The sequence below is a fragment of the Garra rufa genome, chromosome 2, assembly GCF_049309525.1.
Source record: "Garra rufa chromosome 2, GarRuf1.0, whole genome shotgun sequence".
Taxonomy (NCBI): Eukaryota; Metazoa; Chordata; class Actinopteri; order Cypriniformes; family Cyprinidae; genus Garra; species Garra rufa.
This window is the reverse complement of record NC_133362.1, coordinates 33,829,111-33,842,994: the sequence shown is the minus strand read 5'-3', so window position 1 is coordinate 33,842,994 and position 13,884 is coordinate 33,829,111. Positions and strand designations below refer to the sequence as shown.

The 13,884-nt window shown below is 38.0% G+C and overlaps 1 protein-coding gene and 1 pseudogene across 1 annotated transcript; both read left to right on the top strand.

Annotated features, from left to right (window-relative positions):
* The first annotated feature begins 1,205 nt into the window (after nucleotides 1-1,205).
* Nucleotides 1,206-3,833, top strand: LOC141325455 (toll-like receptor 4). The gene is made up of 3 exons (XM_073834144.1): nucleotides 1,206-1,274; nucleotides 1,362-1,528; nucleotides 1,610-3,833. Exons 1-3 carry the CDS (start codon nucleotides 1,206-1,208, stop codon nucleotides 3,831-3,833), a joined length of 2,460 nt encoding a protein of 819 aa, XP_073690245.1.
* A 4,135-nt stretch (nucleotides 3,834-7,968) lies between these two features.
* LOC141325458 (toll-like receptor 4) lies at nucleotides 7,969-10,251 on the top strand (annotated as a pseudogene).
* The last annotated feature ends 3,633 nt before the right edge of the window (nucleotides 10,252-13,884 follow it).

Sequence of the window (13,884 nt, the reverse complement as noted above, 5' to 3'; positions counted from 1 at the left end):
CTAAATCATGGAATAAATGTGTGGATGCTGCTAAATAATTTAGAGAAGGACTTAGTAAGCAGGAAAGGGTGCAATATTTTGACAAACTAAAGTTAATAGATGGTAAAGATACGTACGAGCAGCATTAATTAAGATGATAGCCTAATATGTCACCTACCTGACTGGAAATGATAAGAACAAACACAAATGTTGTCAAAATACTTCACCTAGAAATCCTGGTTTAGTTTGGCCAACCACAAATGCCTTTTGTTCCTCAGACAGTTTTCAGTCTATAGTGCTCCAAATGTTTTTCCCAGTCCGACCGATTAGTACAGCCCAAAACATGACAATAATTGACCATTTTCAGCAGCAATAATCAGCCAAATATGCGAGTTTCACTTGGTTCAGTGACATTGTTTACATTCAGTGCCACCAATATGGCCGATTGATGATGCGCCATGAAAACTCTTCATTAGTATCATTTCATATGCCATTTTGACATAGTATTAGAAATTCATAATTGATTTATGAATTGCAGAGGTCATTATTTTCTTTACTTAACATGTTTTTCAGTTAGTTTCAGTTGTTTTAAAACATTGTTTCTTATTGTTAATTCATTTAATGTATTCTGAAAAATAAATTATTCATTCTAGATTTACCGGAATAAGCACAGGCCTATGACCTCCTGACTATATTTTTTTTTTTTGCCAAAATTCCCTATTGTTTAAAACCACAGCATTTGTTTCTCATATTCGTTGACCTCAAACACTACTGGTTCTTTTTTAAACAGGTTGAGAGAATCTTGAATTCTTGCTGTTTTTGTTACTGTTGTGTTTTTTTAAACTTGTTTTTCACATTAGAGCCAGATTATTACATAAGAGCCATATTATTTATTATGTTTCCTATGTTGTTGGTGCTTGTGTTATCATGGTTACTGTTGATTTAGCAATGTAAATGTCAGTTTCAACAATTCATGCTTATGAATCACAGAGGTAATTATTTTCTTCATGAAACATTTTTTATTTCAAGTATTTTTAAATGTTGTTTCTCTTTAATTCATTTGGGATGTTTTGGAATTGTATTACTTATTTAAGTGTACTTCACTTTTTCAGTCAAAATCCCTCATTGTTTAAAACCATGCCATTAGTTCCTCATATTTAGTGATACTCAAACAAGGCTGGCTTATTTTCTGACAGGATGAGAAAGTCTTGATGAGAAGAGTCATGATGAATTTCTTCACTGTTAGTTTCTTCATTATATATTTTTCTGTTGGGGCTGGAGAATTGTGCACAAAAGTAAGTTTTCCTTATTTAAATCTCTTCTTTATTACTTTTTTTAATTGATGTGAAATATTTATTTTTATTTATTTTTTCAAACTAAAGATTACTGAGAATCTGCACTACTCATGCATGGGAAGAAACCTCAGCTACATACCACCCAGTATTCCTTCCTCCGTTCAAACTCTGGATTTCAGTTTTAATGATTTGAAACACTTACAGAAGACTGTTTTCCCAGTTTTGCCTTTTCTACGAGTCCTTGATCTGTCAAGGTAAGCAATACTGTTACCATCTAAAAAGTTGTATAATGTGTTGCTCTGTGAATTATATTGAATGTATGCATTTGGTTTCAGGTGCCACATCAAGCATATTGAAAATGACACTTTCAACAATGTGAAAAATTTGACTGCTTTGATTCTCACTGGAAACCCTATTACATATTTTGGACCTGGATGCTTGAGTTCTTTAAGTAATCTACAAAGACTAGTTCTTGTGGATGTTGGTCTCTTGTCTTTACAGCTTCAAATGAATAACCTAACCAAGCTGCAGGAGCTTAGAGTCGGGACAAATAACATCCAGTCTGTGTCTCTCCCTTCAATCATGAGCAACTTCAAAGACTTACATTTAATTGATCTACATGCCAATAATATATCTATGATCAAAACTGATCAGACTGCTGTGTTGCGAGAAATTGGCAGAAACATGACTTTGATTCTCTCTAGGAATCCATTATCATACATTGAACCAGGAGCTTTCAAAGACATTTATCTCAGAGAACTGGACATCCGATCTGCCTTTGTTTCATCTGCTGCTCAGAAAGCTGGTCTACAAGCTCTATATGGTCTTAATGTCAAACGGCTAATGTTTGGAAAGTTCAAGGGAGATTTCAAATTTCAGTTCTCAGATGCTGATGTTTTAGATGGCCTTTGCTCTATTCATTTCCAGGAGATATATTACTATATAATTGAAAGGCCAAGTGAAACAGTTTTTATCTTTCGCTGTATGATTAATGCCACAAATGTATTGGTAAAGCATGGTGTCATTGATGAGATGGAGTATGTATTTTTTCATGAAATCAAGGAGCTTTACTTGCTTCAAAATCAATTAGCAACTTTGCCAGGTAAACAGCTTTCACATCTCCATACTTTAGAAAAACTAGTCATTTCACACAACATTGAACCTATTCGTCCTGGAACCTTCATAGACATGCCTAAGCTTCAGTATTTGGATTTGAGCTCGAACCGAATGACCTTAACACGATGCTGCACCACACTTTTGTCTGGCACCCCTCAAATCAGATATTTGAATTTTAGTCAAAATGCAGAAATTAGCATTGAATTAGGAGGACTTGATGGACTTGCTTCCATTGAGATTCTTGATTTCCACCATACAAGGGTTTTAGATTTGGGATACTATTCAGTTTTGTCCAATTTAACGTATTTGAGGTATCTGGATGTTTCTTATTCAAGTATCACCTTTATTAATATATTCAGCTTTTATGGACTACGTAAACTTGAAATTCTTAAAGTTGCTGGCAATCATTTTCGGGGTGATGTAGCAAGATATTTATTTAATAATCTCACTTTACTAGAGCACCTTGACATGTCATACTGTCGTGTGGTAGAGTTACATCCAAGCTCATTCAAAAATCTTCAAAGGCTTAGACTTTTAAATGTGAGAGGAAACAAATTAATGACTATAGATTTTCTGGCCCTCCCAGACCTGAAACGATTAACATCACTTTATGCTGATAAAAACAGCATTACTAGCATCCCACTTCATGTTCTCCAAAAGTTGCCAACAAACCTTTCAGAGTTTGATTTGTCCTCTAACCCTATTGATTGCTCCTGCTCCCAGACAGATTTTATTTTGTGGATTATCCAAAATCAGAACATTCTGAAGCAACCGGAAAATATTTTTTGTAAAACCTTTTCACCAAGCTCAGATTTTAGAGCAACAGACTTTGACATTGACAGCTGTGTGCACAAGAAAAGACTCACAATTGTTTTATCTGTATGTTTTGTTACAGTAGTAGTTCTTTTATCATTCTTGGTTTATAGGTTTCAGTTTTATCTTCAGTATTGCTGTATTTTACTGAGAGGCTACAGATCACCTGGACAACAAGAATGCTCCTATGATGCATTTGTGATTTTCTCCAGCTATGATGAAGTCTGGGTCATGAATGAACTGATGGAGAATCTAGAGAACGGTGTTCCACCTATTCAGCTTTGCCTTCATATGCGGGACTTTCAAGCAGGGAAGTCCATCACCTCCAACATTATCGATGAAGGAATACTGGGCAGTCGTAAAATCATTGTGGTCGTGTCTCAACACTTCATTGATAGTGCCTGGTGTCGCTTTGAGTTTGAATTAGCTCAGTCTCGCTTTATGTTGGAGCACAGTCCCAACATCATCATCATTATTCTGGAAGATGTGGAAGAAGGGAAGACTAAGAAAGTGTTTGGTCTTCATAAACATCTGAAGAAGAACACATACCTGAAGTGGAGCAGAGACCCTTTGAGTAACATGAGATTCTGGATACGCCTCAGAAAAGCTATTATTGCCAAAAAGAAATAATATTGTTTAGAAAATAGTTCTTGTGTATCCCTCAGAGTGTGTCAGTACAGCTTCTTAGTTATTTCACAACAGCCGTGAACTGATAATTGTGTGTAGTGGCTTTCCTATAAGCCAGGGCAAGGTGATAAATTGTCTCACGACTAATAAGTTGAAACAAACAATGTCCACACAGCTATGCCTGTTTCATGACTTGTTCATTTATGAAACAACACAAGAACAAAAAAGATGTGGAGCTGCGGTAAGAACCATGTTTCTGCCACCTGTACCTGTCTAACTTCAGGAGAAGATTAACATCACTTGATGTGAACAATAAACAATACATGGTTTAAACTGGTACCTAATTTTTCAACTATGTATTTAAATAAGAATTTTTATGTTCAACAGTTTTTTGGCAAAGATGCCATTGTTAGTTGTAGATACTGCAAACAATGGGCTTTTTTGCTGCTCTACTTGTGACAGAACTTCCCTTCTGAAACAACAATGTGCATACAGATTAATGTCAAACGACTTTCTTACATTCTGACTAATGTGGTTTGTTCTTTGTTGGGAGTTATCCATTGATTTTGCACATCTTTTAAAACAGGGGACTCCAAAATGAAGAGTCTTACATTTACGTCCTCATCTGTTTACATGTCTCTGTGCTACAGTATAAGCAAACTGGCAGGTCAGAAACTGATCTCTTGTTTCGGTCATATACATTCATCTGTCTCATATCACCACATGGGGTCTCTCGCGATGTCCCTCGTCATACAATCTCAAATAGAGTAGGTAAATTGGCGCCATCTTGCGTCCCACAGTGGCAAAATTCAGACGACCGTTAGAAGACTTAAAAGATGATAAATGCTTTGATACTTTTTAGACAGAAGCTCTGTCTCCAGTGAGAAAAAACTGCTCAGATAAACAAGAAAGAAAAACTGGTAAAACAAAAACATTGTTAAACTTCAGGTTTATCTACAAAAACTAAACTTAAATCAGTAGTTATATATGGTTCATTCTATAATTGTGGGTACATATGTCTGTTAGGCCTAAGTATATTTTTAATATATATATATTTTTTATCAATATAAGGCCCTAGTACTTAATTTTCTAGTACACAGTTATATTTTTCCCATCAAACTACTTGAAAAAGCTATATCTTTTGGTAAAAAATTATGCTCATATATCACATACAACCCTGCTATTCAGCTGTTTTATAAAATTGCTCATTCTACTCTACATTTAAGCATGAAAATTACCTCAAATTAAAATCCTAGGCTAGAGATAATACCCATAATGCACTGTGAGAGTCGCGCGCCGATTGAATTCCCGCGTCTCACCAGAAGATGGCGCCCGCAGTTGAATCATCCATCCGTTCATTTTACAACGCGCGCGTCCACGGCGTAATACAGGGTACAACACAGGTAAGTTCGTTGTAAATTGATTATTGAATTGTTTAACTAGTGTTTATACTGTAGATAATTTGATTATCAGATGATTATTACTACAGTGCACTTAGTGTCTGAATTCAATCACTCGTTTTCATTCACTCCTTCAAGTGAACTGTATGAGTGGTCTAATGTAGGGAATAGTGAGGTATAGGGGGCGAATTCAGATGGTCTGTCTTATCCTTGCATAATCGGAAGGCATGATGATATTTCCTCTAGAAGCACATGGATGAAACACTAGAAGTTATGTTCTCGCTCTTTCCCCTAATATTAGTTAAACTAGCAAACCTGTCTGAAGAGTGTATTTATTGACTGTCAACAGTGTTACCCAAGTATTATTGCTGCTAATTTTAACAAGACAATTTAACTAAAACATATGTTTTGTTTATGAAAATATATTTCTAAACATACCATATGCTCAGTACTTCTAGGCTTCCATGTTTAGTTATAGGCCCAAAACACTAAAAATGTCAAGTTACCTGTCAACTATGTTATCCAGCGAATGTAACATGGTGGACAGCAAACATAGATGTTGTTTTATGCACATATTCCAACAGATCATCTTTATTTATATAGCACTTTATACAATATAGATTGTTTGGTCATTGTAAGGTCATGTTTGGGTTTTTGGGATAAAACTTTTTTTTATTGTCAAATGCTAAATGTAACCCTAATTATGGAATGACCCATACACTAACTTACTAAGTATGAAATAAGTAGTATATTCTGAAGTCATTCGGTCATTATCGCAAAATGAATTTCAAATCAGGCTGACAACGCTGTCTGGTAATGACCGACCGACTGACTGAACATTATCCTTTAAGTTCTTCATTGTCACTTTTTTCAGGATAAACATGCCTTCTCTCTAATGCAAAGGTTATAATTATAGACTAACTCAGTGCCATTTGTTCGGCAAAAAATTATGACTGAATAAACTGCTATCAATTGAATTTTGTATAAAAGACGCCTGTGCATTTCTTTTGATTATTGCATGATTAATTAATTCAATTAATGCAATATACAGTGCATCTGAATGTATCATAGTATTGAAAATGAAAATTAATGGTATTTATTAATGTTTTATACCTCAGGTCTCTGAGATCCAGAATATAAGTATAACTCTGGGGAAATCTGCTGGTCAAAAACGCATATACAATAGGCCTAATGCTTTCAACAATATAACAATATTTGTTGTAAATGAAGTCTGTGTTCGTACTAGTTGTTGTATCTGTACTACTAATTTTATCTTCAACAATAAGGAGTGTTGCAATTGGAGTGCCACGTATTAAATAAACTCAGCAGTGTGACTCTTATAAATCTAGTTCTTGTCGTTCGTCCCACATATCACCACAGTGCTCTATCACCACTCTGTCTGTTTCCAATCAGACTGCATTTCCCAGAAACCCTTTCTTAGGAACCAATTACGGACTCCTCCTATTGTCTATCAGAAGGACTGTAAAAGATGCAATCACAGACATATACATGGCTAAGTATTGTTTGCTTAGAATTCCAATGTCTTGCCTGTCCGTGTTTCCTGGTTTCCTAGTTTCCCTGTTTCTGTGCCTTCGCGTTTTTGACCCTGTACTGTTTCTTTGTATTTGATCATTTGCTGCCTGCTCTGACCATTGCCTGTAAATCTGGATTACTATTTTGCCTTACCACATTTATCCCATGATGGCCCAATGTGGGCCTGCCCATTCAGGCACAGAGCAATTTTTGTATGCTTTTGGCTCATGCAGATTTTTGTGGGGCTGGCAGCCCGCTGAGGGCCCTTAGGCTAGCCAGTGCAAGCTTGTTTGCAGGGTTCACCTTCTGCAAAAGGACCTGTCTATTGAGGATTGTGTTCTGTGAGTTGTCCTAACCTCCCACCTTTGGCAAAAGAACCCATCTACTGAGGATTAAGTTCTGTAAGTTGTCCTATCTAGTACCATTTACTGAAACTGTATTAAAGGACTTTTTCCGTTATAGATTCAATGAACCTACAAAATCATGGTTACCTGGAGAGGAATATAATTGTAGTTTAAGGGTCCTTATGGACTATGGACCTTTTTGTTATGTGGCTCTCCTTTTCACTGTGGGAGAAGCAGAGGACTTTGATAAGTCCCATGATTATGGTTGCCACTCCTGTGTTTTCTGCCCCTTCTTGTTCTATGATCCCCGCACTAGAGTTTCTTCCCAAGATGGCTGCCAACTCAGAGTCTCTTCACAAGTAGCCGCCACATTAGAGCCTCCAGCCTTTATGGATGTCAAGCCACAGTCTTCAGCCATCATGGATGCCATTCAGTGTTCTTGAGCATTGTGAATGTTGCATTTAAGGACACCAAGGTGTTGGGTTCTGTTATAAATCCGATCCCTGTTGTTCCTCCTTCTCACCATTAGAGTGCTCCATCACCAAAAGTAAGTTGTTGTTTTCTTAATTTATATCTGTGTTAACTGTTTATTTAATTATTATTACTGTTGTGAAACTGCAGAATTTTCATTTATTAATTTATTCATTCATTTAGATCAGGGTTCCTCAAATCTTACCCTGGAGGTCCAATGCGCTGCAGAGTTTAGCTCCAACCCTGATCAAACTCACCTACCTGTGATTCTCTAATGATCCTGAAGACCTTGATTAGCATTCTCAGGTGTGTTTGATTAGGGTTAGAGCTAAACTCTGCAGCGCATTGGACCTCCAGGGTAAGATTTGAGGATCCCTGATTTAGCTTATTGAGAATCTGCACTACTCATGCATGGGAAGAAACCTCAGCTACATACCACCCAGCATTCCTTCCTCCGTTCAAACTCTGGATTTCAGTTTTAATGTTTTGAAACACTTACAGAAGACTGTTTTTCCAGTTTTGTCCTTTCTACGAGTCCTTGATCTGTCAAGGTAAGCAATATTGTTACCACCTAAATATGTTGTATAATTTGTTGCTCTATAAATTAATTAGCATTTTATGTATTTGCTTTCAGATGCCAAATCAAGCACATTGAAAATGATACTTTCTATAATGTGAAGAATTTGACTACCTTGATTCTCACTGGAAATCCTATTACATATTTTGGAGCTGGATACTTGTGTTCTTTACATAATCTACAGCGACTAGTTCTTGTAGATGTTGGTCTCCCATCCTTACTGCTTCAAATGAATAACCTAACCAAGCTGCAGGAGCTTAGTGTCTCTCCCTCCATTCATGAGCACCTTCAAAGACTTAAGTTTAATTGATCTACATGCCAATAATATATCTATCATCAAAACTGATCACACTGCTGTGTTTTGAGAGATTGGTAGAAACATGACTTTGATTCTCTCTAGGAATCCGTTATTATACATTCAACCAGGAGCTTTCAAAGACATTTATCTCAGAGAACTGGACATCTGGTCCGCCTTTGTTTCATCTGCTGCTCAGAAAGCTGGTCTAAAAGCACTTTATGGTCTTAATGTCAAAAGACTAATGTTTGGAAAAGTACAGGAGTGATTATAAGGTTTTGTCATCGGATGCAGACTATTTAGATGGTCTTTGCTTTATTAATTTTCATGAGGTGTATTGTTACATACTGTGCCAGGTAAGCAACTTTCACATCTGCATACTTTAGAAAAACTAGTATTTACAGACAAAGTTGCAACCCAAATTCCAGACTTCATAGACATGCCTAGGCTTCAGTACTTGGATCTAAGTTCAAATCAAATTACATTAACATCATGCTGCTCATTTTTTTCTGGCTCCCCTCAATTAAGGCATTTAAATTTGAGTCTAAATCCACAGATTGCCCTTTCTATAGGACATTTGATGGACTTGATTCCCTTGAGATTCTAGATTTCCATCGTACAAGGGTTGTAGGTATGGGAAACCATTCCCCTTTCTTAAATCTGAAGTATTTGAGGTATCTGGATGTTTCTTATTCAAGTATCACCTTTGCTAACATATATTGCTTTTATGGGCTGAGTAATCTTAATATTCTTAAAATGGCCTGCAATAATTTTCAGGGTAATGTAGCAAGATATTTATTTAATAATTTCACATTTCTGGAACACCTTGACATGTCGTACTGTCATATAGTAGAGTTACATCCAAGCTTATTCAAACATCTTCTGAGGCTTAGACTTTTGAATCTGAATGGAATTTGATGACTATTGATTTTCTGGCCCTCCCATGCCTGAAACGATTAGCATCACTTTATGTTCATAAAAACAGCATTACCAGCATCCCACTTCATGTTCTCCAAAATTTGCCACAAACCTTTCAGAGTTTGATTTGTCCTCTAATCCCATATATTGCTCCTGCTCCCACACAGACTCTATTTTGTGGATTATCCAAAATCAGAAAATTTTGAAGCAACCGGAAAATATTTTCTGTAAAACCTTTTTACTAATCTCAGATTTCAGAGCAACAGACTTTGACATTGACAGCTGAGTGCACAAGAAAAGACTCACAATTGTTTTATCTGTATGTTTTGTTACAGTAGTAGTTCTTTTATCATTCTTGGTTTATAGGTTCCAGTTTTATCTTCAGTACTTCTGTATTTTACTCAGAGGCTACAGATCACCTGGACAACAAGAATGTTCCTATGATGCATTTGTGATTTTCTCCAGCTATGATGAAGTCTGGGTCATCCATGAGCTGATGGAAAATCTTGAGAATGGTGTTCCACCTGTTAAGCTTTGCCTTCATATGTGGGACTTTCAAGCAGGGAAGTCCATCGCCTCCAACATTATCGATGAAGTAATAATGGCCAGTCGTAAAATCATTGTGGTCATGTCTCAACACTTCATTGATAGTGCCTGGTGTCGTTTTGAGTTTGAATTAGCTCAGTCTTGGTTTATGATGGAGCACAATGCCAACATCATCATCATTATTCTGGAAGATGTGGAAGAGAGGAAGACTAAGAGAGTGCTTGGACTTCATAAACATCTGAAAAAGAACACATACCTGAAGTGGAGCAGAGACCCTTTGAGTAACATGAGATTTTGGATACGCCTCAGAAAAGCTATTATTGCCAAAAAGAAATAATATTGTTTAGAAAATAGTTCTTGTGTATCCCTCAGAGTGTGTCAATACAGCTTCTTAGTTATTTCACAACAGCCGTAAACTGATAATTGTGTGTAGTGGCTTTCCTATAAGCCAGGGCAAGGTGAAGTGCAAAGACACTTTGAGTAACATAAGATTCTGGATACACCTCAGGAAAGCTATTATTGCCAAAAATAAATAATATTGTTTAGAAAATGGATAGTTCTTGTGCATCCCTAACAGAGTTTGTCAGTACAGCTTTCTAGTTATTTCACAACAGCTTTGACTTGATAATTGTGTGTGTAGTGGCAAGTTGTTCTTGAGGTACAGGCTGGAATAAACATTGTCTACACAGCTATGTCTGTTTTTTGACTTGTTAATTTATTAAAGTGCCCTATTATGGTATTTGAAATGTTTGCAATTCGGTTTTGGGAGTTCCCAACAACAGGTTTACATGCATGCAAGGTAAAAAAAACACACTTTAATTTTCTTTAATTTTGTGTTATTTCTTAAACAATTTGTTGGAAGATTGTCTCTGGTTGGGTTTTTCTTTTAAAAACATTTATGCACATTGGGTTTGGGTAAGAAGTGATCTAGATGCTATTCGAGGATAGCTGTGTCCAGGCCTTTTGTGTTATGACCACTGGTTACATCAGGCTTTGATCTTGGACTAATGATATTTTATGTTTTAGATCAGGGTTAGTGGACTCCATTCATAGACAGCTGCAGCCCTGCAGAGTTCAACTCCAACCCTAAATAAAACTCACCTGCCTGTAGCTTTCTAGTAACCCTTCAGACCTTGATTAACTTGTTCAGTAACTTGTGCGTTTGATTAGAGTTAAAGCAAAACTGTGCAGGGCTGCGGCTCTCCAGGCCCGACGCTAGCCACCCCTGTGTTAAATTTTTAGCAAATAATTTACTGATGGTCTGGATCTCCCACTTGTGAGCTTCTGGTCAATAACACTGACACTGATTGGGAACGTCCTTAGTATAGCCATCTGAGAGTAGTTATATTCCAGCCATTGTTATGGCAGGACTGCCACAGCCAGTCTGTGCCCATAGTAGACCCCCCAGAGAAGGCCCAGTCTGCCACTGCATCTCTGGTTGAGAAGGAGGAGGGCAAGTTCACTCCTGTGGTCCCAAGTCCGATTGTCCTGGAGGACCTGATTCCGGTGGTCTAAAGTTCGGTGGTCCTGGAGGAACTGACTCTGGTGGTCCCAGAAGTTACTGAGCAGCCCGCTCTCTTTGACCCATAATCCTTGCCCCGCCAGCTTCACCCAGGCTCCTTGCTTTGCCAGCTCTAACCAAGCTCCTTGCTCTGCTGGCCACACCTAAGCTCTCTGCTTTGCTGGCCCCACTTCAGCTTTCTGCTTTGTTGGCCCAGGAGCCTGCCTCAGAACCACTCAGAGTCCACTCCAAAGCCGGCTTCAGTCCAGGAGCCTTCAGAGTTCACTCCAGAGCCCTCTAGTGCTGTAGTGCTCTAGTGTCCTGTTACAAAACTGTCTGCCGTTACAGAACTGTCTGCCTGTCCTGTTACGGTCATTAAGGCTGTTACTAACCTTTCTGTGCTCTTCACTGCAGTCCTGCCTGAGCTGCCAGGGGGGTCAACTTCCTTGGTCTTCAGCTCCACTCTTGCTGCCTGTCAAGCTCTCGGCTCTGCCCTGGCCGTCTGCCGGGTTTCCTGTTTGGCTGGAGCCTTGATGCTCTGGGGCCGTTCCACCGGAATTCCATTCCTCCCCCTAGTCCACCCTGTTCCGCCTCCCTCCTGGATTTCTTTGACTTTTGTTGGAGCGTCTGGAATCTGCTCCTTAAAGCGGGAGTCATGTCACAGCCATCTGCTGGAGTGCCCATGACAGCTACCAGAGGGCACTCTTCTCTCCAGATTATTGTTTTTTTTTTCTGGACTTCAGTTCTTATCACCCTTTGCACTGATGATTGTTACATTACCCTCAGCTGTGTGTAATTTAGGTTCTTTGCTCACCTGTATATATGTTGTGTGGTTTGTGCCTTTGGTTGCTGAAGTTTTGTTTTCTGTCATGCTGCATTCTGGATTACCTTGTGTTTGTGCCTTTGTTTTTTTCCCCTGTTTTGGATCTTTGTTTTGGATATTAAACTGCACTTGGATCTTCATTATTTTCTCAGAGTGATCCATGACAAGGACAGGCATACTTAAATACAGCTATCTGAGGCTGGCCGTGTTTTAACTTGCAGTTGCGGTGAGCCCTTTTCTTGGAAAAATGCTAGCTCAATGATTGCTCCCATGCTTTGGGTTTTTATGTAGCGGTCTCCTTGAGCCCTGCCTAGATATGGCTGTCTTCCCTTTTATAATTTAAAATTAGACAGCCCACTGCTGGTGGTCTTGGCAATTGCAGTGGTCCCCTTTTCTAGAGCCTAGCTATCTGAAGATAACTATGTGCTAGCTTGGTGATTGCTTCCCTGTTAAGGGTTTTCTAAGTAGCGGTCTACTTGAGCCCTTAGGATATGTTGATATAATGTTATGTTGTTATGATGACAGATATGCATGAAAGCGTTCTTTCCTGAGGCCAGTGTATTTTTTTCAGTTGTTGCAAACAGAGTGCCATGTATTTAATTAACCCAGCAGTATGACTAAGTGCCGAACATCTATTCCACGCTGAGTGCTGAGTGCTACAAATAAAAAAATAGTTAAAAAATGTTTAGTGGCTATACATTAGAAGAGCACACACAACAACAACAACAACAACTATGTTAATATTGCTGGTCTCCGACCATCCAATCTCCAACTTCATCGATTGCTCCTGCTCCCAGACAGACTTTATTTTGTGGATTATCCAAAATCAGAATGTTTTGAAGCAACCAGAAAATATTTTCTGTAAAACCCTTTCACCAAGCTCAGAATTTAGAGCAACAGACTTTGACATTGACAGCTGTGTGCACAAGAAAAGACTCACAATTGTTTTATCTGTATGTTTTGTTACGGTTGTAGTTCTTTTGTCATTCTTCATAAACATCTGAAAAAGCACGTACCTGAAGTGAAGCAAAGACCCTTTGAGTAATATTAGATTCTGGATACGCCTCAGAAAAGCTATTATTGCCACCAACCAATAATATTGTTCTTGTGTATCCCTCAGAGTTTGTCAGTACAGCTTTCTAGTTATTTCACAACATCTCTGAACTGATGATTGTGTGTAGTGGCTTTCCTATAAGCCAGGGCAAGGCGGTAATTTGTCCTTGAGTCACAGATTGGAATAAACAATGTCCGCACAGCTATGATTGTTATGATTGCTATGATTGTTGCACTGATATGACTGTACCTGTCTAATATTATTTCAAGGGAAGGTTAATTTGATGTGAACAGGTGACCTACACTTACTCACCAGAGGGTACATAACACTCTAGTGGTGAAAGAATCATTACATTTTGGGTAAATAAACTGTGCCCCATTTTTTAACTATGTATTCAAAAAAGAATTTAATTTCTTTTTATGTTGCATTCAACCTTTTTTCGGCAAACACGCCATTGTTAGTTGTAGATCCAGTCTGCAAACAATGGTCGCTTTCTACTCTTCTTGTGACAGAACTTCCCTTTTGAAACAAAGATGAGTACAACAAAAGTGCAAACAGATACATGTAAAATGAAATTCTTCCATCCTGACTA

Coding starts and splice junctions, on each gene's coding strand:
- LOC141325455 (XM_073834144.1), top strand. CDS start 1,206: ATGAATTTCTTCACTGTTAGTTTCTTCATTATATATTTTTCTGTTGGG. Junction 1,275..1,361: donor CTGGAGAATTGTGCACAAAA/GTAAGTTTTCCT, acceptor TTCAAACTAAAG/ATTACTGAGAATCTGCACTA. Junction 1,529..1,609: donor CGAGTCCTTGATCTGTCAAG/GTAAGCAATACT, acceptor ATTTGGTTTCAG/GTGCCACATCAAGCATATTG.